The 26,963-nt window shown below is 39.1% G+C and overlaps 1 protein-coding gene across 2 annotated transcripts in view; it reads left to right on the top strand.

The window, feature by feature from the left end:
• ACSS3 (acyl-CoA synthetase short chain family member 3) overlaps positions 1-26,963 on the top strand; it is a 181,026-nt gene that overhangs the window by 129,079 nt on the left and 24,984 nt on the right. For both annotated transcript variants that reach the window (XM_070370965.1, XM_005892327.3), the window contains 4 exons: positions 5,776-5,871; positions 8,539-8,602; positions 22,406-22,487; positions 24,937-25,059. In XM_070370965.1, coding sequence (XP_070227066.1) covers positions 5,776-5,871; positions 8,539-8,602; positions 22,406-22,487; positions 24,937-25,059 — 365 coding nt within the window. The remainder of the gene's footprint in view (positions 1-5,775; positions 5,872-8,538; positions 8,603-22,405; positions 22,488-24,936; positions 25,060-26,963) is intronic.

Genomic DNA, 26,963 nt, shown 5'->3' with positions numbered 1-26,963 from the left:
AAATTTTCCCTTGGTATCTCTAATTTTCTTGAAGAGATCTTTAGTCTTTCCCATTCTATTGTTTTCCTGTATTTCTTTGCATTGATCACTGAGGAAGGCTTTCTTATCTCTCCTTGCTATTCTTTGGAACTCTGCATTCAAATGGGTATATCTTTCCTTTTCTCCTTTGCCTTTAGCTTCTCTTCTTTTCTCAGCTGTTTGAACTGTGGTGTTGGAGAGGACTCTAGAGAGTCCCTTGGACTGCAAGGAGATCCAACCAGTCAATCCTAAAGGAAATCAACTGTGAATATTCATTGGAAGGAATGATGTTGAAGGTGAAACTCCAATACTTTGGCTACCTGATGTGAAGAACTGACTCTTGAAAAGACCCTGATGCTGGGAAAGATTGAAGGCAGGAGCAGAAGGGGACAACAGAGGATGAGATGGTTAGATGGCATCACTGACTCAATGGACATGAGTTTGAGTAAGCTCTGGGAGTTGGTGATGAACAGGGAAGCCTGGAGTGCTGCAGTCCATGGGGTCAGAAAGAGTGACCAACATGACTGAGTGACTGAACTGAACTGATGAGAACTTTGAAGTAGTTTTGCTGCCTCTTCAGTATCTCTCTTACCTTATTTCCTGTTAATACTTTCCTCATTTGTTCTGCTTCAGTCAAACTGGCTGCCTCACTGTTCCTCACATACTCTAGGAATACATCTACCTCTGGGACCTTTGCACTTGCAGTTCCTTCTTCCTGACTCTTTGTCCCTGCTGCTGCTGCTAAGTCGCTTCAGTCGTGTCCAACTCTGTGCGACCCCAGAGACGGCAGCCCACCAGGCTCCCCCGTCCCTGGGACTCTCCAGACAAGAACACTGGAGTGGGTTGCCATTTCCTTCTCCAATGCATGAAAGTGAAAGTGAAGTCGCTCAGTCGTGTCCCAACTCCCAGCGACCCCATGGACTGCAGCCCACCAGGCTCCTCTGTCCCTAGATCCAAGGCACATGTCCTCTCTTCTTTCAGGTCTTCACTCAAAGGTCACTTCTCTAGGAGTTTATTTTCTGGCTACCCAGTTTAAAATTGCAGTCTTTTCCCTTCACATCTCATCTCATATCCTGTCTATACTGTCTTTATTTTCTTAGTAATTATCTCTTTTTAACATGCTATATATTATACTTTTATCTGTTATTATTGTTTGTTTCCCCAAATAAACTATGAACTCCATAGAGATTTTGATCACTTTTGTTTATTGCTCTATCCCCGGTTCTAATGACAGCACCTAGCTCATAATAGCTGCTCAATAAATATTTGCTAGTAAGTGATATGTACCCACGTTACTTCCATTTGCAAATATGAGAGACTGGACTCACTCCCTGTCAGAAAGGTTTTTCTTCCTCTGCTGTTACGTAGTCTGGATGAGCTCTCTTTTCTTCTCATCGTCTGCGTTCTACGTGAGAGCCTTCCAAGTAGTACACTTGTCTGTTCCATTCTGCTCTTTGAAAAGAACTATGTGGACTAGGGTAATGGTTTAAATTTTCTATGTTAGGCTTCAATACTTTAAATCTGTTAAAATGATATTTCCTTTTCTATCTGCTTATAGTTGAATTCAGTGCAATAATACAGGCAAAAAGCACTTACACATGGTACACAGCATAATTCATATTTGAGAAAATTATGTTTACTTGTTTTCTTTCCTCTTCCTACTTTAGAGGTTTTAAGGAAACTTCATGGGGATAATAGCTCACTGATGCAATAAGGTAGAGTGAGGCAGTAAAAATGCTGAAATAATAGTGAAGTGTCTGTATTAGCTTCTAAGACAGTATGGATATAAACACACCCAGGTGACTTATTCTTCACAACTTTCTATTTCCACTGATCTTCTTCCTGGTTGTCTCTTATCTGAAGAAATTGTGCTGGTGAGTTGCTGAGCATTGTACCTTTCTAAGGTTGGATGTCTTTGGAAAGTTCTCCAAATGAAATGTCCAGTTGTTTACTTCAAAGAGAATGTTGTGGTTTCTTCATTGTAGCTATTTCCCAGTCCACGTGTTACATCTGGATTTCCTGTCAGCTTAGATTACTGTGAGCCAGTTAATTACAGCCTGCGCAATATGAAGCAGATGGGTTTAGCACATCTTTGAAATGGGGCTTTGGGAGTCCTTTGGGGTTTAAGGACTGCAGCATTCCTGGGGGCTTTCCCCAGCTGGAAGCCTATTCTGTATACAGACCCACTGGGCAGCCAGGGTGGTTATACAATCAGTGGGTGTGCAGGAATGTGTGAGCACGCACCTGTGTGCCTCCAGTAATGATGGATCAGTTCTTGGGTCTCAGGACGCTCAGAGGTATAAAGAGAAAAAGCAAAGTCTCTACCAACCAGTCTTGGGTCTTTCGCATCCCATTTTTGTCCTGACTGTGGCTCCTTATTAGACTTTGATTCCTAGGATCTGTCATTTTGTCTCTGCCCTTTGTATGTCACCACGAACAATTCTTTTTAATCCCCAAAGTGAATATCCAAATAAAGTCAATGAGTGCTCTCTCTGGTAGCACATACACTAATATTATACAGAGTGAAGTAAGCCAGAAAGAAAAACACCAATACAGTATACTAACGCATATATATGGAAGTTAGAAAGATGGTAACAATAACCCTGTGTACGAGACAGCAAAAGAGACACTGATGTATAGATCAGTCTTATGGACTCTGTGGGAGAGGGAGAGGGTGGGCAGATTTGGGAGAATGGCATTGAAACATGTATAATGTCATGTATGAAACGAGTCGCCAGTCCAGGTTCGATGCAAGATACTGGATGCTTGGGGCTGGTGCACTGGGACGACCCAGAAGGAGGGTATGGAGAGGGAGGAGGGAGGAGGGTTCAGGATGGGGAACACAGGTATACCTGTGGCAGATTCATTTCGATATTTGGCAAAACTAATATAATATTGTAAAGTTTAAAAATAAAATAAAATAAAATTTAAAATGTTTTATCATTTAAAAAAAAAAAAAAAAAAAATCTAGAGAAGATGAGTGTGGCCCCTGCACAAAATAAAATCAACAAGGTACTGAAATTACTAATTTTCAACATATAAACTTATATTATCTACTTGAAGTAACTGAATGCATAATCCTTTCCATTGCTCTTAAAAGTCAGTCAAAATGATCATACAGAAGAAAAGAATATACTTTTAAAATTTTTATTTATTTTTTAATTGAAGGATAATTGCTTTACAGAATTTTGTTGTTTTCTGTCAAACCTCAACATGAGTCAGCCATAGGTATGCATGTGTCTCCTCCCTCTTGAACCTCCCTCCCACTTCTCTCCACATCCTACCCCTCTAGATTGTTATAGAGTCCCTATTTGAGTTCTCTGAGTCATACAGCATATGCCTATTGGCTATCTATTTTACATATGGTATTATTGTAAGTTTCTACTTTTCATAGTTGTTTTATACTCATAAACAAGACAATTGAAGGTTGAAGATTATGAATACATAATCACTATGAGAAGATGGTTAAGAATCTTGGGAAAGATATATAATGTCAGCTTTGTTGCTGTTTAGTTGCTAAGTCCTGTCCAACTCTTTGTGACCCCATGGACTGTTGCCCCCAGGCTCCTCTGTCCATGGGATTTCCCAGGCAAGAATACTGGAGTGGGTTGCCATTTCCTTCTGCAAGGAGTCTTCCCTACTCAGAGATCAAACCCACATCTCCTGCTTGGCAGGCAGACTCTTTACCACTGAGCCACTTGGAAAGCCCCAGAGTGTCAGCTTCTGACAGTGCTCCGGTTTCTCAAGTCTTTGTTTCAGAGTAGGTTTCTTCTCACCTCTCCTTCCCATCCTCCCTACTCCCAGTATTATCAGAAGAACAGAGAGCCCACGTCCTTTATAAAAATCCAAACTGAGATGAGATGAAGCAGGGTGCAGCTCAGAGTTTGGTTGTGGTAGTTTGTTTGCTTTTCTTGTAGGCAGCCGTTTCTAGAAGTGTCGATAGGCATTAGAGCCCCTGGAAGGTCCGTTTGTAGGTTCCGGAGCTGTCCACTGATAAGTTGCTGAGAGGCCTCATGGTGTTGAGAAATGTGGAGAATTTGAACTTCAGATGACTGGAGTGGCCCTACTCATCAACTCAACTTGACAAGATATGCTTCAGAAATAGCAGATTGATTTCAACAGCTGCTTCTCTCCAGGGTGGGAGGGAGCAGCAGCATCTCGAAGGGGACGTCTTCTTTCCTACTGTGTCTTAGTAGCTTCTGTTCCTCTTGTCACTTTGTTCGGAGTACCTTCCTTTAACCACCTCATTCTGCAGGGCTGCTTCCTGTCATCACCACGGCTCTTGTCTCACTGCTCTTCAAGGGCAGCTGAGATGAGATGAGTACTCAGATATTTTCCAAAAGGCAAAGGGAAAATGCTGCTAAATTTCCAAACCTGTGGATTTCCTCCCATGCTTTGATTGTGCTGCGGGGAGAATGCTCATAGCTGATAGAATGCCATGTCATAAAATACCTCTTGATTTTTTGTCATCATATGAAACTATTTGAGAATTCTTTGTTAAACATCAACAATGTCTGCTCTGGTTACTCACTGCTTCTGCTCAGCAGTGACCATCTGGCTTAGCATCTTAAGCACTGGACTGTGACTCAGGAACTAGGTTTTGATGTTTGAGAGGTCTTCCTCTGTTACTGATGCCAGCTGAGCTGCCATCAGAATGTGAATAATAAACTGAACTACTCTAGAAGGTAAAGAACAGTAATAGATGTATTCTAAAGTGACACAAATATGTGACAAATCATGGTGAAAGAAACACATTCTGGGTCCTTAGGAAGATAGATGTTATTAATATTTTGGATTACTTTGTATCTCATTATTTTGACAGTCAATCCCTTGCGTGTATGTAGATGTACATTTATGTATGTAAAGTAGTTCTGAAACTTTTTAGTATCAATACCCACTTGCCCCTCACAGAGACAAATCTCATATTCAGAATATTCTGGTAACTTCAAACTTGCATTTGCCAATAATAACAAATGCATTGCTTTATAAAAAATTATAAAAGTTTCAGAACTTAAGATTATCATGTATTAATAATAGCTGCTATTATTCTATTATAACTTGAGACAGAGAAGACAAATTTAAAAGTTTTCGATAATCAATGCAGGCTAATTGTAAGTCTCTGGTCTTGAGGAAATAATCAGCATAACATAAATATCTTCCTCCCTAGGTTTTGGGCCTTCAGAAGTCCAGGAGCAGCAGATTAAGGAATTTGATAAAACATTGATGAATTTAGTTTTCGAAGCAAGGTTTCTAGGCAAAAGTAGTTCTTAAAACATTAGAATATGATACTGCTCATATATATTTTTAAAAATCTTGGTGTTACCTATTCCAGAGACTAAGTTATAAATTACAGAAATATTTTTCCTATCGCTGTTACTTACCCTGATAAAATAACTTTAGGTGAATTAAAAGAAAGCATCTTTATTAGAGATTTTTCAGTTTTTACTGTGTTTTGTAAAACTGTTACAGTCACATAATTCTCCATTCTTCATGCCTGCTGATTCACAACTGAGAACACTAAAGAAGCCTTTCTTTAAAAGGAGCACTACTATGTATGTGTTTCTAAATTTGTATGCCTAAGTTTTAAAAATGTCAATATGATATAAATTATTGGATTTGTTTCATTTTTAAAAATAGACTTGCCCTATTTATTCCTCATGCAATGAAATTCTGTGGAGGGAGAGGGGTGGTGCAAGCACCAAAGAAACATCATCTCAAGTTGAAATATTAAATCATAAATATTGCTTGTTTCTCCAGAAACTGGATCCCCAATTACAGCATCTTGCATTGGATTAGGTAATTCTAAAACACCTCCTCCAGGGCAAGCAGGAAAAAGTGTTCCAGGATACAATGGTGAGAAATTACCTTGATTACTTGAAATATTTAATGTTAATAAATTTGGTATTTTTCTGTATTTAGCGTGAATCATATTGATTGAAATGTAGTAGGTGCTTAATAAGTATTTGATTGAGTTCATGCCTTGTATTAAAAACCTCTTTTTGTGATAACTTTTGTTATTAGCCAATTTTGTCAGAAGTGATATTGTAGACTTCTAAGGGCATGTTGTAAATGACTATCAAAATATTAGACAAGTTAACGACCTATGGGCTTCCCTGGTGGCACTTAAGAACCCCCTGCCAGTGCAGGAGACATAAGAGACACGGGTCCAATCCCTGGGTTGGGGAGATTTCCTGGAGGAGGGCATGGCAACGCACTCCAGTGTTCTTGCCTAGAGACTCCCTTGAACAGAAGAGCCTGGTGGGCTATAGTCCACCTGGTCGCAAAGAGTCGGACATGACTGAAGTGACTTAGCATGCGTACAAGAACCTATGTGAGAGATTAATTCCTATGGAATATATGCTAGGTGCTGAGTACTTTGCATACATTATTTCAGTTAATCATGAGTTTATTTAATTTAGTGATATTCCCATTTTAGCAATAAGTTAGCTGGTGCCCAGAGAGACTAAATAACTTCACTAAAGTAATTCAGCTGGTTAGGTCCTGAAGACAGTGCAGACCATTGTGTTTTATTTTGTTTGTTTGTTTCTGGATTAAAAGCTGCAGTTGTTCCCATTATATATATTATCTTTATTTTAGGGGTGATAATAAAGTTTTTAAAACTTGTTGGCTAGAAGATGAATATGAAGAGTAAAGATTCTAAAAAGAAAAAATGGTTTCATCCTTGTTGGCAGTATGTGACAATGAGATACACTGTCTTTTCCATCTAAGTTTTTTAAAGTCATCAGTAGTGATTATAATAGTTCAATAATTTCCTCTGGATTTCACCTCTTAGTTGTATGTGTTACAAGTCAAACATTCAATTTCCTTATTTCTAAACAGGAATAATAATTCTGTATGCTTCGTAGGGTTGTGTTTTGTGATGAAACAGTGAAGCAGTGGCATAATGCCTACTGGTAGGAAAACCGAACGAAGTCTTAGCTAGTAGGATCATTAGTATTTCAGAGAAGCCAGAGGGACTGACTTGTTTTAGATGTACACATTCATTTTACAGACAAGAAAAATGAGATACAGAAGTTACGCTATTTGCATAAGGTCACACATTTAGCTTAAACCCAGCATCTGGAAAGAGGATAATTCCTGCATGCAGTTTGTATTTGCATGAAAATTACAAAGTTTTGAGATTTGTCTTTTACTTCTCTAATATAAAACCATTATATTTTCTTTCTAGGACAATGACTGGTTAAGGATTATTTGGTTTAGCCTAGCAGATATATTTATAAAAAGACACAAGTTTTTTTGTGTGTGTAAGAATAGATACTTTGTGAAGTCAGTGACTTCTCCAGGCATGGAAGGGTGAACCCAACTTCAGTGAAATCCTCCCTTTGAACAGTTCTGTCATCTCTACTCCTTTTATCAGAAAAAATGCTTTTGTGTTGGGCCATTTTGGGGGCTGATGACTGTGGGAGATGTTGACTCCATTTCCCTTTCAGCATTTCAGTACCATTTTTATATCCAGTTATAAGAAAGAGTTAAAGCTTTGAGGCCTCATGGAATTTCAGTACAGACATTTCTCATTGTCTGAAAGTCATTGGCTTACAGACAGCACAGCTTAAGCACTAGAACTAAAGTATAACCAAGGAAATAAAGACTTTATGACTCATGATTTTTATGTTTTGTGGTTATTCAGAGATTCAAAAGTATAATGTAACATTTAATATTATAATGAAAAAAGCCATATCCTTTTGGGAAAGGAAAGAACACCATTTTGTGTAAAAAATATGCAATGTAATATAATACTTAATCTCTCATTCAATTAGTACGTTATGCAAGATTGTCACTGAGTTTTCTTTTCAAGTGATTACTGTACAACACTATGAGAAGGGAATTATTTCCAGTTTTTAGATAGAGAAATTGGAGGGTAATAGAATGAGAATATGTTCTGGGGCACATAGTAAATTGGCCACTGTCCTGAGATTTGGGGAAACAAAGATGAATTATCATGCATTGTGGCCTCACCTTTAAGGAGCTCACATCTAGGGAGAGACAGATACTGACACCACTAATAACTGTCAGAATAGAATAGTGATCTGGGAACACAGAGATGGGAGCGACTAACTTTTTCTATAAGTAATGCTCTTCTTTTCTGATCGCTTTTTTGAGTAGCATAACTTGGATGGATGAAGCCACAAAAAGGATCTATTAAAGCTTAAAACATAATGATATGTCCTTATTTCTAGTTTGTACTAGGTTACTGCTATGGGTGCAAGCTTTGGTTTCCTAAAACCAAATGGGTATAAACATAGACTTTAATAGTACCAGAGTGTTTAAAATACTGTGTCCTTATTTAAGGAAGGCTCCGAAGAAAATGAATTATCTAATTAAAAATCAAAGACATGTACACTTTAAATTTTCTGTGAGACATTTTAGCTTATTTATATATGTTCGTGACCTCACAGGAGTTAAAGGATGCCTTTTTTAAGCTAGAGTTGGGAGATTAAATATGAAAACTTTCATGCTTTAAGGTTATTTGTTTTTATTTATCCATATTTTACTTTGCAGTTATGATTTTGGATGACAACATGCAAAAACTGAAGGCTCGGTGTTTAGGAAACATCGTGGTAAAGTAAGCAACATTTGCCATCTATTATTTAAAAGAGCAAGAATTGATATATAAGATTAAGAAAAAGTAGAGTGGTTGCAATGGTATTACTAGTGAAGAGGTTGCAGAAGAAGCTTGTGTATTGTTTGAGAATACTCATTGCCTGGTCTTGTAATTTAAACATGGAAGCCCCATAAAGTGGAACCAATTTAGATACGATTTTTAAAAAGATAAATCTTGCATCTTTTAAAAAATGTTTCTGATTATATGAGTAATGCACAGATGATAAAATTAATATGAATACCAAAAATATAAAGAAGTATATAGTTTTTATACTGTAGCCCTTCAGTAATACAGTGTTGATTTTGTAATATATAAATATACATGACATTTTTTTGACAAGGATTTTGGATTATTGAGATTAGTTTATTCTCATATATTCCTGTTTTTACTTAATGCTATCTCACAGCATTTTAAATTTTATCTACCTCTTAAAAATGTTTATCCCTTTCTAGGCCTCTTAGTCTTTTTTGAATATTATGATTATAAATAATGCTGTATTGAATATCCTTTCTGTGTTGTCTTTTCTTTTCTGATCATTACAATGGTACTGAATAAATTTCTAAATGTGTAATTAGTAGCGTGGGTCAAATAGTAGCATGACATGTAATTCCTGACTCTTCAGGTACCACAGTTCCTCGCTAACAGTTTTCATCATTGTTCATTTGACAGATAAAGTGTTAGAATTTATCATAAAAATATTCAAATTTACTTTGGTTGAATCAATACTTTGAAGTTATTAAGCTTGGAGCAGCTGAAATGGAAGTTAAGTTAGAGACACATAGTATGTGACATTTTAATAACTGATACAGGTAGCTTTAGTGCCTCTGATTAGCACAATGTTGGCATCTTTACTGACATGTGTTAAATAGTAGAATTTGCCAGAATGAGCTGTTATAAGTAAAGAACATTGCATGTGTGTTTTTAAGTTTTATTTTCTATTTATTTAAAAGAACTCTTATTACTTGGCATTCTCAAATTGGTCTAAAATTTTTCTCAGGTTAATGAACATTTTAAATTCTTTAAAGACTAAATGATAGGTAGTAATTTTTAAAAGCATGTGTTTTTTCTCAGGGAGAGATGCTGTAACCTTACAAAATTCTATAGAGGAGATGCACCTTATGATACAGTTCTTCTCAGATTCCTATTGTAATCAGTAAACACGAAAACGCTTTATCATTATTTTAATTTAAATGTTAAGATGTGTTGGCAAATGGAAAATTAATTCTGAATATGCCATTTGCATTCATATTTTTTCTGAATAGGAATCCATATTAACATAGAATTGATTGAAATCTTTCAGTTGATTGAAATAAGGGGAGGGCTTGCTAAATAATAAATCTGAACAAAATTGTGGGTGAATGTCTAGCTCGCTTAGGGAAGTACATGGTTTGTGAGAATTTTTAAAAGCACTCCAGCAGCTTACATTTTTATATCACCCTAACTCTAAGTGAGTCATCTGTTTCATAAAACAGTGCTTGCAAGATCCCAGAGGTAGCGTTTGATGCCAGCGCAGTTTTAATCCCTCATGCATCCTGTGACTCTAATCACTGGTGGCTTCACCCCACAACCATTCCAAAATAATAAAGCAAATAAACTATAATTTTTTTTTCTCATACCCATTAGTGTTACTTCAAGTACTTGAAAATGACACAACTATTGTCTTAAAATATTCAGTGCTTTAGATTGTCTCCAATTCAGAATGATTTTTTTCCCCCTCTCTGTTCATAAACAGGGAATTTTATTGTACAGATTCAGGATTCTGAGATTTCATTATAAATTAGTTGATGATACAGAATATTATGACATGCAGTGGACTTGGATTCCTCCCTTAGGTTAATAGTGAAACTAGGTGTTTGTAAATATTTATATATAGATAGATAGATAGATAGATAGTTATAGTTATTTTCAAAAAGTAAGGTAGAAATAATGAAAAAAAAAAACCAAAAAAACCCAAAACAGTTACCACCAAGATCTCTCCTTTTTTTTTAAAATCTCAGACTCTTGAAACCTTATTTCAGGAACTCATTTTTACCTGTGATAGTAAGGATTTCATTTTGAAACTCTCATCTGCAGTAGCCATTCCATTCTGAACTCATTGACCTGAAAATTATTCACGCATCCCAATAGTTGCTTGCAGTATGCATAGGGTATTTCATATTTAATGTCTATCAAGGCTTGTGTGTATTCATCTAGAGCTATTCTGTGTGCCTTGAGGGGATGTATCATTCATCCAGAATGGAAAATGGCCAATGAATGCTTTTTAAGAGCACACAATAGATATATGTTTAAGTGAATTAAGTGAAAAGCACACCTTCTTTACTTAAAAACATTACCATGGCTTAAAAAAACTGTGTAGTCTGAGAAGAGAATAATTTTCTAGGTAAATCGTATTCTAAAGTAGCTACCTGGGTCCCCAGAACCGCTTGGTGGCTGTGGGCTTCCCTGGTGGCTCAGATTGTAAAGAATCTGCCTGCAATACAGGATACCTGGGTTCAGACCCTGGGTTGGGAAGATCCCCTGGGGAAGGGAATGGCAACCCACTCCAGTATTGTTGCCCAGAGGATTCTGTGGACAGAGGAACCTAGTGGGCTACAGCCAATGGGGCTGCAAAGACAGGACTGAAGTGACTCACACTTTCACTTTCAAAAGGTTTTTGGTTAAGGATTGTATATGATATTTAAGGTTCACAAAATATCTGAGCTTCTAATCTTTAAGAAATGTATTGACTCAATACATTGTATTTCTCAACTGTATTGAGAAATTAAAAATTTATAACATTTAACATCATAACAACTTCATTGTCAATATAGTCTTCATAAATGTTTCATTTTATTTGCAAACATGCAGGTTGTATTTTCTTCCCCTCATTGCTAAATCTGTACAGTGATCGTTAAGAAATAATAATGAATGGTAAACTATAGGTGTGTCTACTTGCTGTATGATTTCAAAAGCAAAAATATAACCTTTTCTTTTTCAGAAAATGTTCTAGTTTGTATGGTGTATTGCTATGTTTTATTATCTTTGCATGGATATAAAGTAAGGCCACCAATAATAAGAATGACTCAGTCCATGAGGGACTTAAAACTGATCTGGTTTTAAAAGCCATTGTGGGGGGTGACTGCCAGTCAGAGTTAGGTGTCATTCTTCTCTATTATTCCTACTTACACTTTTTGTTAGTACTTATATAATAATTAAGAGGAATATTCTTTAAAAGAACAAGATTCTGTAATGCTGTTCATGTTCACTAATTATACTTGTAGTGATTAGAAAGAATAGAAAGAAAAATCTACATGGAATATTTGGGATGTATGGGGCTCAAACTACATTAAAGTAATTCAGTAAAAAAATATATATTATGTCTCACTGTTTTAATTCCAAATTTGTTTGCTTTTTGTAAATACAGCTGTAGCTTCTTGTTGCACTATAAAATCTGTTTTGACTAGTGTAAATGATATTTGAAATTATCTTTCTCTGGCAGTTTCTTTAAAATCTGAAGCTATAATCATATGTCCAAGTTTTACAAGGTGCTAAGCTATGCTTAGCACCATTATATGATTCATTTTATCATGTTACGATGACTCATCCCCAAATCAGAAATAATAATATGTGGTAATTTTGAAAAAAAACCCTCTTGATCCACTTTTGCTCTTTTAACTTCCTTTGTTAAGGCTTTCTGAAAATCTCTGCTTTTCTCTTGAGGATCCCTAACGAGAAGGTAGACATTTTACTGATTCCTAAACTCCTGTAGATCCTATGATGTAATAAACATGAATCTTACAGTTCTTGTAGATTTCTTGCTTTCAAAGAATTTATCTTTCTACAAGAAGAGAAAACGACATGCCTGCATGGAGGTAGAAAATTCTTTTGATTTTGAAACTTACTCCAGGCAGTTAATTTTGTGGGTAAGTTATGATATCTGAATTGCTATGAATACAGAATGTTCATGAATTTTAGAAGGTTTTTCTGTAATTGCATCCAGAGCTCCAAAGTACAGAAATAAAACTGTGAGTCAGTAATTTCCAGACAACACCATGCAGGGCATGAAAGAAAAGTTGAACTGCAGTTGCTTTCCTCAGTGCCACAGCGCTCACTGTTATTAAAGCCATAGGTCTCTGCCTCTTCCTGACTTGTGGACACACGTTTTTCTTTGACCAGACACAGTTGTTGCTCTCAGAAGCACAGCTTGTCTGCCTCCTGCTGTGTGTCCCGCTGGCCTGTGCCCTGCACACAGTAATGGGGTGCCAGGGAGTTAGATGGCCTCGTCTGGGGGGCTTTTACTCTGGTGCCTGCTGGTTTCTCAGCCTCTGGATATTGAACACGGCCCTTAATGATGTCTGTTTGCATCTTTACAGTTTGGCAAGAGTGACTTGGTCACTCCCTGGGCTGCCGTCTCGGGAGAAGATCAGGATAGCTTTTGTTCACCAGTGTATCCTGTGACTAAACCAGGGGTGGCATGGGGTTGTTATCCCATTCCTTCCTGCATCTCCTATGCAGATTTTAGTATGATCTTTTTATTAACCTTAAAACAACACTGTGAGTTTGGCAGTGGGACATATATTATCTAATTTTTTATCTAAAACATCATTAAAATCTAAGCATCATTAGTAGTCATGCAGCCAGAACTCACATTTCTTACCCAGTTGTTTGTCAACCCAGAGAGAAAGAAATTGTGGCCTACTAATGTCAATAAAGACCTGAAAAAAAACTGACCTGAAAAGATCAGTTTTCATTCCAATCCCAAAGAAAGGCAATGCCAAAGAATGCTCAAACTACTGCACAATTGCACTCATCTCACATGCTAGTAAAGTAATGCTCAAAATTCTCCAAGCCAGGCTTCAGCAGTATGTGAACCATGAGCTTCCAGGTGTTCAAGCTGGTTTTAGAAAAGGCAGAGGAACCAGAGATCAAATTGCCAACATCCACTGGATTATCACAAAAGCAAGAGAGTTCCAGAAAAACATCTATTTCTGCTTTATTGACTATGCCAAAGCCTTTGACTGTGTGGATCACAATAAACTGTGGAAAATTCTGAAAGAGACGGGAATACCAGACCACCTGACCTTCCTCTTGAGAAATGTGTATGCAGGTCAGGAAGCAACAGTTAGAACTGGACATAGAACAACAGACTGGTTCCAAATAGGAAAAGGAGTACGTCAAGGCTGTATATTGTCACCCTGCTTATTTAACTTCTATGCAGAGTACATCATGAGAAACACTGGGCTGGAAGAAGCACAAGCTGGAATCAAGATTGCTGGGAGAAATATCAATAACCTCAGATATGCAGATGACACCACCCTTATGGCAGAAAGTGAGGAGAAACTAAAAAGGCTCTTAATGAAAGTGAAAGAAGAGAGTGAAAAATTTGGCTTAAAGCACAACATTCAGAAAACAAAGATCATGGCATCCGGTCCCATCACTTCATGGGAAATAGATGGGGAAACAGTGGAAACAGTGTCAGACTTTATTTTTCTAGGCTCCCAAATCACTGCATATGGTGATGCAGCCATGAAATTAAAAGATGCTTACTCCTTGGAAGAAAAGTTATAACCAACCTAGATAGCATATTCAAAAGCAGAGACATTACTTTGCCAACAAAGGTCCGTTTAGTCAAGGCTATGGTTTTTCCTGTGGTCATGTATGGATGTGAGAGTTGGACTGTGAAGAAAGCTGAGTACTGAAGAATTGATGCTTTTGAACTGTGGTGTTGGAGAAGACTCTTGAGAGTCCCTTGAACTGCAAGGAGATCCAACCAGTCCATTCTAAAGGAGATTAGTTCTGGGTGTTCTTTGGAAGGAATGATGCTAAAGCTGAAGCTCCAATACTTTGGCCACCTCATGCGAAGAGTTGACTTATTGGAAAAGACCCTGTTGCTGGGAGGGATTGGGGACAGGAGGAGAAGGGGACAATAGAGGATGAGATGGCTGGATGGCATCACCGACTCGATGGATGTGAGTTTGAGTGAACTCCGGGAGTTGATGATGGACAGGGAGGCCTGGCGTGCTGCGATTCATGGGGTCGCAAAGAGTCGGACACAACTGAGCAACTGAACTGACTGAAGTCACTTCTGGGGAGATGAAAAATAACTTCATAGGAAAATCTCCAGTATAGCCTAAAGACCTCACAGGAAATTCTGAGAGTGCAAAGTTGGGATATGACTCTAGAATTCTCTAGGTAACAGGTGTTTTGTCTTCAACTTATTTCTGATACAAACGGGCATTCCTGACAGAGTATTGAATATAGACCATCTTTTGTGTGGGACTGGAGGGACCTAGGAATTTTATTTTTCAGATTGGTCAGGGATGTTTACCTTCTACAGTGATGGATCTTCTCTTCCTTTATTAGCTATTTAAGGATTTCCTTGGAAAGAATGGGCTTCCCTGGTGGCTGAGATGGTAAAGAATTTGCCTGCAATGCAGGGGTCCCGGGTTTGATTCCTGGGTCAGAAAGATCCCCTGGAGAAGGGAATGGCAACCCACTCTAGTATTCTTGCCTGGAGAATTCCATGGACAGAGGAACCTGGCAGGTTGAGCGACTAACACTTGGAAAAAATATTCTTTAAGAGGAACTCCACATTCTCAATTGGATGGGTTGTAATAGAACTCTCCTTTTCACTCTGGGAAGACTTAGGGAATATATCACAGGCTGGTAGCATTTGACCTTGTATTTGAAGGATGATAATCAACGCCTTAGATCTGGTAGACAGAGTGCCTGAAACAGTATGGATGGAGATTCATAACATTGTGCAGAAGACTGTGACCAAAACCATCCCAAAGAAAAAGAAATGCAAGAAGGCAAAGTGGTTGTATGAAGAGGCCTTACAAATAGCTGAGAAAAGAGAAATAAAAGGCAAAGGAAAAGGGGAAAGATATACCCAACTGAATGCAGAGTTGCAGAGAATAGTAGGAAGAGAAAAAAAGCCTTCTTAAGTGAACAATGCAAAAAATAGAGGAAAGCAATAGAATGGGAAAGACTAGAGAGCTCTTTGAGAAAATTAGAGATCGCATGGGAACATTTCATGCAAAGATGGGCACAATCAAGGACAGAAGAGGCAAAGAACCTAACAGAAACAGAAGATATTAAGAAGAGGTGGCAAGAATGCAAAGAACTGTACAAAAAAGGTCTTAATGACCTGGATAAACACGATGGTGTGATCACTTACCTAGAGTCAGACATTCTGGAGTATAAAGTCAAGTGGGTCTTAGGAAGCATTACTATGAACAAAGTAGATATGATGAAATTCCAGCTGAGCTATTTCAAATCCTAAGAGATGATGCTGTTAAAGTGCTGCCATAAATATGCCAGCAAATTTGGAACACTCAGCAGTGGCCACAGGACTGGAAACGGTCAGTTTTCATTCTAATCCCAAAGAAGGGCAATGCCAAAGAATGCTCAGACTACCATACACTTGTGCTCATTTCTTATGCTAGCAAGGTAATGCTCAAAATCCTTCAAGCTATGTCAACAGTATGTGAACTGAGAGCTTCCTGATATAACAACTGGATTTAGAAAAGGCAGAGGAACCAGAGATCAAAGTGCCAACATCTGCTGGATCATAGAAAAAACAAGGGAACTCCAGAAAAATATCTACTTTTGCTTCGTTGACTAAAGCGTTTGTGGATCATAACGAACTGTGGAAAATCCCACCTTAAAGAGGTGGGAATTCCAGACCACCTTATGTGCCTGGTATGTATGTGGTCAAGAAGCAACAGTTAGAACTGGACATGGAACAACAGACTTATTCCAAATTGGAAAAGGAGTACATCAAGGCTGTATATTGTCACCCTGCTTATTTAACTTATATGTAGAGTGCATCATGTGAAATATTGGCCTGGATGAATCACAACCTGGAATCAGTATTTCCAGGGGAAACAGCAACAACCTCAGATATGCAGATGATACTAATGACACCACTCTAAGGAACTAAGAGCCTCTTGATGAGGGTTAAAGAGGACAGTGAAAAAGCTGGCTTAAAACTCAACATTCAAAAAACAAAGATCATGGCATTCAGTCCCATCACTTCATGGCAAATAGAACAGGAAAAGAGGAAACAGTGACAGATTTTATTTCTTGGGCTCCAAAATCACTGAGGATGGTGATTGCATCCAGGAAAAGAAAAGAATCTTCCCCCTTAGAAGAAAAGCTGTGACAAACCTAGGCAGTGTTTTAAGAAACAGAGTGATCACTTTGCTGACAAGGGTCTATACAGTCCCAGCTGTGGTTTTTCCAGTAGTTATGTGCAGATGTGAGAGTTGGACCATAAAGAAGGCTGAACACCAAATAATTGATGCTTTTGAATTGTGGTGCTGGAGAAGACTCTTGAGAGTCCCTTGGATAGCAAGGAGATCAAACCAGTCAATCCTGAAGGAAAGTGAATTTTGCTTAGTCAAGTCTGACTCTTTGCAACCCCATGGACTATACAGTCCATGAAATTCTCCAGGCCAGAATACTGGAAGGGATAGCCTTTCCCTTCTCCGGAGGATCTTCCCAACCCAGGGAACTTCCCAACCCAATTGAAATCGAATCCAATTGCAGGTGGGTTCTTTACCGGCTGAGTTACAAGCAAAGCCCATCTTGAAGGAAATCAACCCTAAATATTTATTGAATGGACTGATGATGAAGCTGAAGCTCCAATACTTGGCCGCCTGATGTGAAGAGCCAACTCATTGGAAAAGACTCTGATGCTGGGAAAGATTGAGGGCAGAAAGAGAAGGGGACGACAGAGGTTGAAATGGTTGAATGGACATGAGTTTGAGCAAACTCTGAGAGATAGTGAAGGACAGAGAGGCTGGGGTCCTGCAGTCCATGGGGTCACAAAGAGTCAGGACTTAGTGACTGAACTTGCAGACAACAAAGCATTAACCAGCATGTTCCTTAGTATTTTCAGAAAATTTCCTTCCGTCTACCTTTCCAATGAATTTTTATGTTATTGTAACTACAGAAAAAAAAAATATTCTTTTTCTAAGTAAAACCTGCATTTAATATAGAATAAGCATTAGGTTAGCAACAAGAAAAGTGTTACTTTTGAATACTGCAGAAAACAATTCTGCTCTAGTTCATATACACCTAACTTTTTTTCTGGAGACTATTGCTTCTCTTATAACATATTTTATACATATTCATGTACAAAATCACTGATACTTCCAATTCTGGAACTCCCTCTTCTTTCTTGCTTTGCATTAGGACCGTTAAGTGTTACCTTCCAAGGTTCCTTCTTTAGAGTCTCTTTTCAATAGTCGATTAACATTTGAATTTTTCAATTCACCAGACTTTATTAGTGAAGAATCGGTAGCATTCTCTTACTTTATCCTACTAATTATCAACTGCAACTTCATATCTTGCTTTCCTGCCTGTTCCTCAGTTAGATTTGGGGATAATAAAGAAGTTTCCTAGGGGCATCTCAAAAATGACTCAGGACCAGACACATATGCCATTTGCCACAGATCCATACCTTGGCTGGTGATGAAAAAACTTCCCTTCCAAGAGTTCCTGATAGTATAGAGTTTAACCATCTGCTGTAAAACTTGCCTGACAAATTTTCTTGAATATAAAAATTCAAGATGTTTTGATGTTATGTCATTAATTTAATGGATTAGACATCATTCTTTACAGTCTTTCTCCCTACATGTATTCTGCTGCTAAGTCGCTTCAGTCATGTCCGACTCTGTGCGACCCCATAGATGGCAGCCCGCCGGGCTCCCCCATCCCTGGGATTCTCCAGGCAAGAACACTGGAGTGGGTTGCCATTTCCTTCTCCAACGCATGAAAGTGAAAAGTGAAAGTGAAGTCGCTCAGTTGTGTCCGACTCTTCACAACCCCATGGATTGTAGCCTACCAGGCTTCTCCGTCCATGGCATTTTCCAGGCAAGAGTACTGGAGTGGGGTGCCATTGCCTTCTAAAAAAGTACTAAATTTCCTGTAATATACAATATGCCAGAATCTCTGTTCATCTTGGAAAATGGTTTATATATATTTACCATTCATGTCTAACACAGTGACTGAGGAATGCCAGACACTCCACAAATACGCGATTGAGTGCAGAAAACAAATGCATGAGTTAATGTGTGCATGAATGAATAAATTAATTAAATGGTCAAAGAATTCTTCTGGTGTTTTCTTCTTTAACTGTCAAATCTCCACCCTCTCTCCACTGGCTACTTCTGCTTAAGTATTTCACGTCTTAAATCTGCCTGTCTCTTCATTAAACCCCAATTTTCTTCTCTCCTTCTGGTCACCCACAAACTTTTAAAAAGTATAGTCTAACCTTACCGTCTGCACTTTCCTGATTACTCTCTGATCACTGCAGTCATTTCAGCTCCACTCTGCAGAAATGGCTGTCCTGAGGGAAATTCACAATATCTTGGTCACTGAGTTGCATGACCTCTGTTGAATCCACTTGGAAAATAATTTGCCCTTCACTTGACCTTGTTGAACACTCAGTATTACTAAAACTCTGCTTGGGAGGCTCTTCACATACGAGTGTCTCCTGGTTCTCATACAACTCTGATTTTCTTCTTTTTCTTCATGGTCTTTTTTTTTTTTCTTTTTCTTGGTCCCTCTCTAAGACTCATATTTGACCTTGTATTTCTCCTTAATATTCTGTACTCCTCTCCATGGATCATACTCTTGCTGTGTTATACTTAATTCCCAGGGTCTATAGGTGTATCCAAACTTAGGCAAACCTTTCTCACAGATGATATAAAAATTCCTGCTGTCCCTATTCTTCAGAAAATTTGTGAAGATTATATAAAGTTTTGTGCAGTGGCTGAGAAAGCAAGTATCCTTAAAGCTTAATTTTTCTGAAGGAATTGCTATCTGTACTTGTAACCCTCTAGACTTTAATTAATTATAAGAATATAATCTATCTGTTAGGCTTCCCTGGTGGCTCACATGGTAAAGAATCTGCCTGCTATGCAGGAGACCCAGGTTGGATCTCTAGGTCAGGAAGATACCCTGGAGCAGGGAATGGCAACCCACTCCAGTATTCTTGCCTGGAGAATTCCATGGACAGAGTACCCTGGCAGGCCACAGTCCATGGAGATGCAGAGTCAGACATATCTGAGTGACTAACACATACAATCTATATGTTACTAATCGCTAGTATCAAACTTTTTCAGGAAGTAAGAGAAAACAGATCATCAGGATGTCTTCTTTTATGAATAGAGACTGCAAACTTAATCAACTTCTGGGAAGTGTAAGATTTCCTTTTCTCTCCAGGAACACTCTTACCAGAAAATGCTAAACTCCTGGTCCTATGTGCACACACTGAACTAGGTATATTGTAGGCCACTAGGAAACGCAGCCCATCCTAGAGGAAATCAGTCCAGAATATTCACTGGAAGGACTGATGCTGAAGCTGAAACTCCAATACTTTGGCCACCTGATGCCAAGAACTGACTCGTTGGAAAAGACCCTGATGCTGGGAAAGATTGAAGGTGGGAGGAGAAGGAGATGACAGAGGATGAGATGGTTGGATGGCGTCCCCGACTTGATGGACGAGAGTTTGAGTAAGCTCCAAGAGTTGGTGGACAGAGAAGCCTGGCATGCTGCAGTCCATGGGGTCGCAAAGAATCGGACATGACTGAGCTACTGAACTGGACTGAGGAAACGCAGCTCACGTTCTGTACATGAAGTACTAACTCATTTGGATTATTATTGCAGATCCTCAGAAGTCTCTGTTTACTGGGAAGAGGCCGTGCATGGATGTTGGAAATCTTACATTTGGGGTAGATACAATGGATGAGACACTTGAACAGCATGTCCTTCTGTACTCATGGCTCTTCGTATGGGCAATGTTACGTGTTTAAGAATTTGGATCAGCAGTTCTGTGTATCTCTGTATCAGGTGGAACTAAGTAAAAACTGCTCCCCCCTCTACCCAACGTGTACATTCAAATGTACCTCAGACCCCACCCAGCTCTGCTGTCTCCAGTACAGCCTAACATAGAAAAGTCAGTTAAAGGACCTGAAGGGACTGTGTGCTTCAGCTTGCTGCCTTCCTGCAGATTAGCAATGAACAGTAATAGTAACAGCAGTAACGATACAGCAGCATCTCTGTGGTCTTTAATTTCTCAGGTTATAAAATGCTTTCCCGTGTGTTTTATGAAACGATACGAGGTCCAGAAACACTGGGGTCACAGTTTTCCTCCATCTTAAAAAAGTACAAAAAGGAGACAGCAAGGAAGAGCTGTGGGCAGGCTAACATGGGGGAAAAGGATGATCCTAGCTGGTGGCTGACCCCAACGGGAACAGCATTTTCTCCTGACAGAATGTGAGAATACAATTCAGTGTCTCAGAAGTCTGGGACTGGGGTTGGAAGCGGCTGATGTTGCCTCATGTTGGCAGTCTCCGCGTCTGCCTCCCTTTCCATTTCCCACCTCAGCACTGTGAAATCACTGCTTCACTTGGTGTCTTTTGTGAGTACCAGAGGGTAGGGTTTTGAAAATCTTTAAATTGACAGTATCTGAATTTACAAACTATAAAGCATCTCAAAAGTTTCTGTGTCCAGAAAGTACTCTGAGCGGTTATTTTTGATAGGTGGTACTTCCTACAGGGAACTGATATAAGAATTTACGTATTTATTCATGTAAAGATAGGTAGCTAGGTATGGGCTTCAGCAGGTAGTACAGTAGTAAAAAATCCGCCTGCCAATGCACCTGGCACAAGAGACGCAGTTTTGATCCCTGGATCTGGAACATCCTGTAGAGTGGGAAATGGCAGCCCACTCCAGTATTCTTGCCTGGAAAACTCCATGGACAGAGGAGCCCGGCGAGCTAAGCCCACAGGGTCACAAAGAATCGGACATGACTGAGCACACATGCGTGCAGATAGAGGTGAGCCCTTGTCATATGTGTGTGCTTAATTGCTCAATCGTGTCTGGCTCTTTGCACCCCATGGACTGGCTTCTCTGTCCATGGGGATTCTCCAGGCAAGAATATTGGAGTGGGTTGCCATGCCTTCCTGCAGGGCATCTTCCCAACCCAGGGATCGAACCCAGGTCTCCCGCGTTGCAGGCAGATTCTTTACCATCTGAGCCATAAGGGATCTTCCCAACCCAGGAATCAAACTGGGGTCTCCCACATTGCAGGCAGATTCTTATGTATAATCCCTGTTTAATATTATGGGAAAAAAGAAGAAGAAATTGAAGAGGAAATTGATTACAAAGAACAGATATATGCTATCTTCTATTTTATATGCTCACATGTCTTCATGGGTTCATAGGGGTGAGAAATAACATAGGTCTGGATTGTCATGAAAAGGAAGAACAGGAGATGGAAGAGTGGGGAGACACACTGATTGTGAAGATAAGACTATGCATGGGACGTTTCATTGGATCATCTCACTGCACAACGAGACTGGCAAAGGTGGCAGTTGGTACCTTGATACGTCAAAAATTTTTTTGATTTATTTGCCTATGGTGGAAGGAAATTTCCCTTAAAAAGTAATATAATGATGCATTTCTGGTTCCTTTTTGCAGATGTTATCCTTCTTACCAAAAGAGTGATTGATGCTAATCACTATCTGAATGCCAAGATGGTGTGCCTTTGGTGCCCTTCTCAGAAACTATAGTTACCCTTCTGTGAATTTGCTATGTCTTGGTCAGCTGCTCACCCTCAGTTAGACATGATCTATCTATCAGGTTTAAGGGTTACAATTCAATGTGGGACTTGAATTGTTCTTACTCATCATGGCGGAAAATGAGTACTTCTAATCAATCTGTCTTTACTACCACTTTTGTCCTAATTCCCATGCTCTGTTTTTATACAAGGTTGCCATTACCACCTGGAGCTTTTTCAGGACTCTGGAAGAATCAAGAGGCATTCAAGCATTTATACTTTGAAAAATTTCCTGTAAGAATTTTATTATTCTTTTTTTAAACTCACCTTACATACTTCTCTGTAGTTCTCGCCTATTACTTTAGGGAGCTTACTCTTAGAATCATGGATCGCAAAACTACCCTTAAAGGTTATCTGGACCAGTTTCCAGACCTCAGAGGGAAAGAATGCCCAAAGCTCAAATGTCTAAATAAGTCATTTTAATATTTTTTTAATCAGTTTCTGGACATAGAAATATCTCAGTTTCTCTTATTTTTTTCTGAAAGTTAACAGCCTTTGATGGCACCCCACTCGAGTACTCTTGCCTGGAAAATCCCATGGACGGAGGAGCCTGGTAGGCTGCAGTCCATGGGGTCGCTGAGTCGGACACGACTGAGCGACTTCCCTTTGCTAAACTAAAACTTTTGGAGACTTTCTATATGATTTCTTGCATTGGATTTCTCCTCACAGACTGAGAACACTTGATCAGAACTGGACAGTTGTCATTAGAACCTCATTAATGGTAAAGAACCCACCTGCCAGTACAGGAGACATAAGAGACATGGGTTCGATCTGTGGCTTGGGGAAATCCCTTGGAAGACGAATGGCAACCCACTCCAGGATTCTTGCCTGGAGAATCTCATGGACAGAGGGGCCTGGCGGGCCACAGTCCCTAGGGTTGCAAAGAGTCGAACACAACTGAAGCAACTTAGCATGCATGCACAACTCCTCTGTATGAGCAAAATTTGAGGAACATTTGTTCTGTTTGCCAGAAATTATATTTTTTTAATCCCTTTGCCTATTATTGGCATTCATTCCTGAGTGCCCTCTGAGTTCTTTATTTTGAAATACAAATACAGGATAAAGACAGTATACTCAACATCCAACTGTAGTGCTTTGGATAACGAAAAGTATCTTTTGGCATTCTGTTTTATCATTTTCCTGTTACTCTGTGGTTTATGTTTATAATAGTATGTAATTGATAATACGCAAAAGGGCCCCACTCTCATCTTGCTGCTGTCTTTTCACCTCTATTTCTTTCCCTTAGAGAAATACCTGGTCCTCATTATGCACCGGGTAAAAAAAGAGTGAATGATTAGAATTGCATTAAAAAACAAAGGTGAGTCTAAGTACTTAGCATTCTATCCTTATTATTTGTGAGTGAAGGAAACCTAATCTAATCAACTAGACAAATGACAAGAATTAAAATAGCTTCCTTGAGAAAGACATCTCAGGGTTAAATGACCTCAGTAGCCAAGGTTAAACATGCCCCAAAGGACTGTGGCTGAGAAGATTTGTCTAGAATTGACGCCAATAAGCCCCATCTATCTGCCCGATGGGCCCCAGTCAAATCATCAGAGGACTGATGTGATTAATTACAGCCTGACAGTGACACAGGATATGCGCATGTAGTTTTCAACATGAGCACCTTTAACAAAATGGAAAGCTCCTTCAAAGCCCCATGGACCGTAGTTTATGATTAAACTAGATATAGTGAACCTATACTCTGTCTTGTTACCTCAGCCCTGTCAGCTGAACAGCTCAGAAGGGTTGAGTAACTTGCTCACTGTTTAGAGGAACAGAGCTGACTTTTGGACCTGTAATTTCTGGCTCCAGGGCCCACGTTCTTAACTGTATTCTAGATGGCCTTTCTTGTAGTAATTGCTGTAAGAGTTGCCAATTATTGAGGATTTATGATGTGCGTCAGTCTGCCCTCTTCATATGCTTCGTCTCATTTATGCTACTCATAGCCTTATAAGGCACGGTCCATTATCCTATTTAATAGATGAGCATACTGAGTTTTAGGAAGATTAAGAAGCACAAATAGTGACTTGCCTGGATTTATCTGAAAGCCCAAGCTCATAATACAGGTATTAACGCAATTCTGAAGCATTAGGGGGAGGAATATTTCTTTCTTTCTAATTTTATTCTTCTTGATTTTTCATTCTGTTGTAACATCTGGACCAGTGAAACTGTACTGCTACTCTGAGTTGACAGAAAATTAAGTTTTATACTTACTATTTAACTATAATTTCAGTGAAGCTCGAGTCCAATCCAAATCTATGTTAATAAATTAGTGGTCTATTTTGTAATTATTAATAGAGAGCTTTAACACCTTTAGAAATTAACACAAGAAATCTATCAAAGAACTACTTTTGCAATACCAAAGCCTACTGGAAATATTGAGCTATTACTTCTCCATTAAAAGAAGAAATTGGGTTCATAAACTTTGGAACTTTCAGTCCAAATGCTTAGCTTCAACATATATAAGAACACTTTAATTTATTCCTGGATGTCAACGGAGCAAACAGATTCTATTAATAGTAAGCTTTCAAAACCAGAAGTAATGGAATTCAATAGGCTAGTTGTGAGAAAGCCAAATGCAAACCTATTTTTATCCTATTTTATATTTTACCAAGATTAAAAATAATTACATTACCTAATACTAGATGCTAATCAGACATTCTTTATTCTTTATTTTCAGGGATACTATGACACCATGGATGCTGGGTACATGGATGAAGAAGGCTATGTTTATGTTATGTCTCGAGTTGATGACGTGATAAATGTTGCAGGTCACAGGATTTCTGCAGGTGCCCTTGAGGAGGTATTGATGAATATTGGTCTTTTATTCTAGATAGTATTTAGGGACAAATCTAAGTTAAAGTCAATACTGAGGTTGTCATTCGACCTGAAAAATGATCAGGCCCTTCCTCTGAAGCATAGGCTTGGTGGTCACTCAGGTATTTCCCTCACCTTCCTTTCTCTCCTGTAGATTTTCCTGTTCTCCATATTCCTCTGATTTCTGCCTGCATAATAGAGAGGAATTTTAAGCACTTACATGTATTTGTAATTTATGGGAGACTCTGTATACATTTGCACCTCGATCTTTGCTACTTGATTGCTTCTAGCATCTTGATTTGCTCTTGTTTAATAACCAGGTTTGTATATAGTCTTTACTTGGTGTGATATTTAAACATTTTATTGTATTCTTAAATCCTGAGAATTTTCTTCCAATGTAAATTATACCAAGTCTCCAGAAGAGTGTTTTAAAATATTCTCTTTTTTTTTTTGTTTACCCTAAAATGCTCCTTTTTATTGTGTAATGCTTGTGCTAAGTTGCTCAGTCGTGTCTGACCCTTTACAACCCCATGGACTGTAGCCCACCAGGTTCATCTGTCCATGGGATTCTCTAGGCAAGAATACTGGAGTGGATTGCTGTTCTTTTCTCCAGGGGATCTTCCTGACCCAGGGATCAGACCCATGACTCCTGTGTCTCTCCTGCATTGAAAGTGGATTCTTTACTGTGGAGCTACCTGGGAAGCCCTTATTGTGTAATACTATGAGCCACCATCCCTGGTGGCTCAGACGGTAAAGCGTCTGTCTACAATGTGAGAGACCTGGGTTCCATCCCTGGGTTGGGAGGATTCCCTCTAGAAGGAAATGGCAACCCACTCCAGTACTCTTTCCTTGAAAATCCCATGGATGGAGGAGCTTGGTGCAGGCTACTACCCAGATCAGATCAGATCAGATCAGTTGCTCAGTCATGTCCGACTCTGCGACCCTGTGAATCGCAGCATGCCAGGCCTCGCTGTCCATCACCAACTCCCAGAGTTCACTCAGACTCACGTCCACTGAGTCAGAGATGCCATCCAGCCATCTCATCCTCTGTCATCCCCTTCTCCTCCTGCCCCCAATCCCTCACAGCATCAGAGTCTTTTCCAATGAGTCAACTCTTCGCATGAGGTGGCCAGAGTACTGGAGTTTCAGCTTTAGCATCATTCCCTCCAAAGAAATCCCAGGGCTGATCTCCTTCAGAATGGACTGGTTGGATCTCCTTGCAGTCCAAGGGACTCTCAAGACTCTTCTCCAACACCACAGTTCAAAAGCATCAATTCTTCGGCGCTCAGCCTTCTTCACAGTCCAACTCTCACATCCATACATGACCACAGGAAAAACCGTAGCCTTGACTAGATGAACCTTTGTTGGCAAAGTAATGCCTCTGCTTTTGAATATGCTATCTAGGTTGGTCATAACTTTCCTTCCAAGGAGTAAGTGTCTTTTAATTTCATGGCTGCAGTCACCATCTGTAGTGATTTTGGAGCCCAGAAAAATAAAGTCTGACACTGTTTCCATTGTTTCCCCATCTATTTCCCATGAAGTGATGGGACTGGAGGCCATGATCTTCGTTTTCTGAATGTTGAGCTTTAAGCCAACTTTTTCACTCTCCACTTTCACTTGCATCAAGAGGCTTTTGAGTTCTCTTCACTTTCTGCCATAAGGGTGGTGTCATCTGCATATCTGAGGTTATTGATATTTCTCCTGGCAATCTTGATTCCGGCTTGTGTTTCTTCCAGTCCAGCATTTCTCATGATGTACTCTGCATCTAAGTTAAATAAACAGGGTGACAGTATACAGCCTTGACGAACTCCTTTTCCTATTTGGAACCAGTCTGTTGTTCCATGTCCAGTTCTAACTGTTGCTTCCTGACCTGCATACAAATTTCTCAAG

This window comes from Bos mutus, chromosome 5 (genome assembly GCF_027580195.1).
Source record: "Bos mutus isolate GX-2022 chromosome 5, NWIPB_WYAK_1.1, whole genome shotgun sequence".
Lineage (NCBI taxonomy): Eukaryota > Metazoa > Chordata > Mammalia > Artiodactyla > Bovidae > Bos > Bos mutus.
Note: the sequence above shows the minus strand (reverse complement) of the source record. Positions and strands in the feature narration are given on the sequence as shown.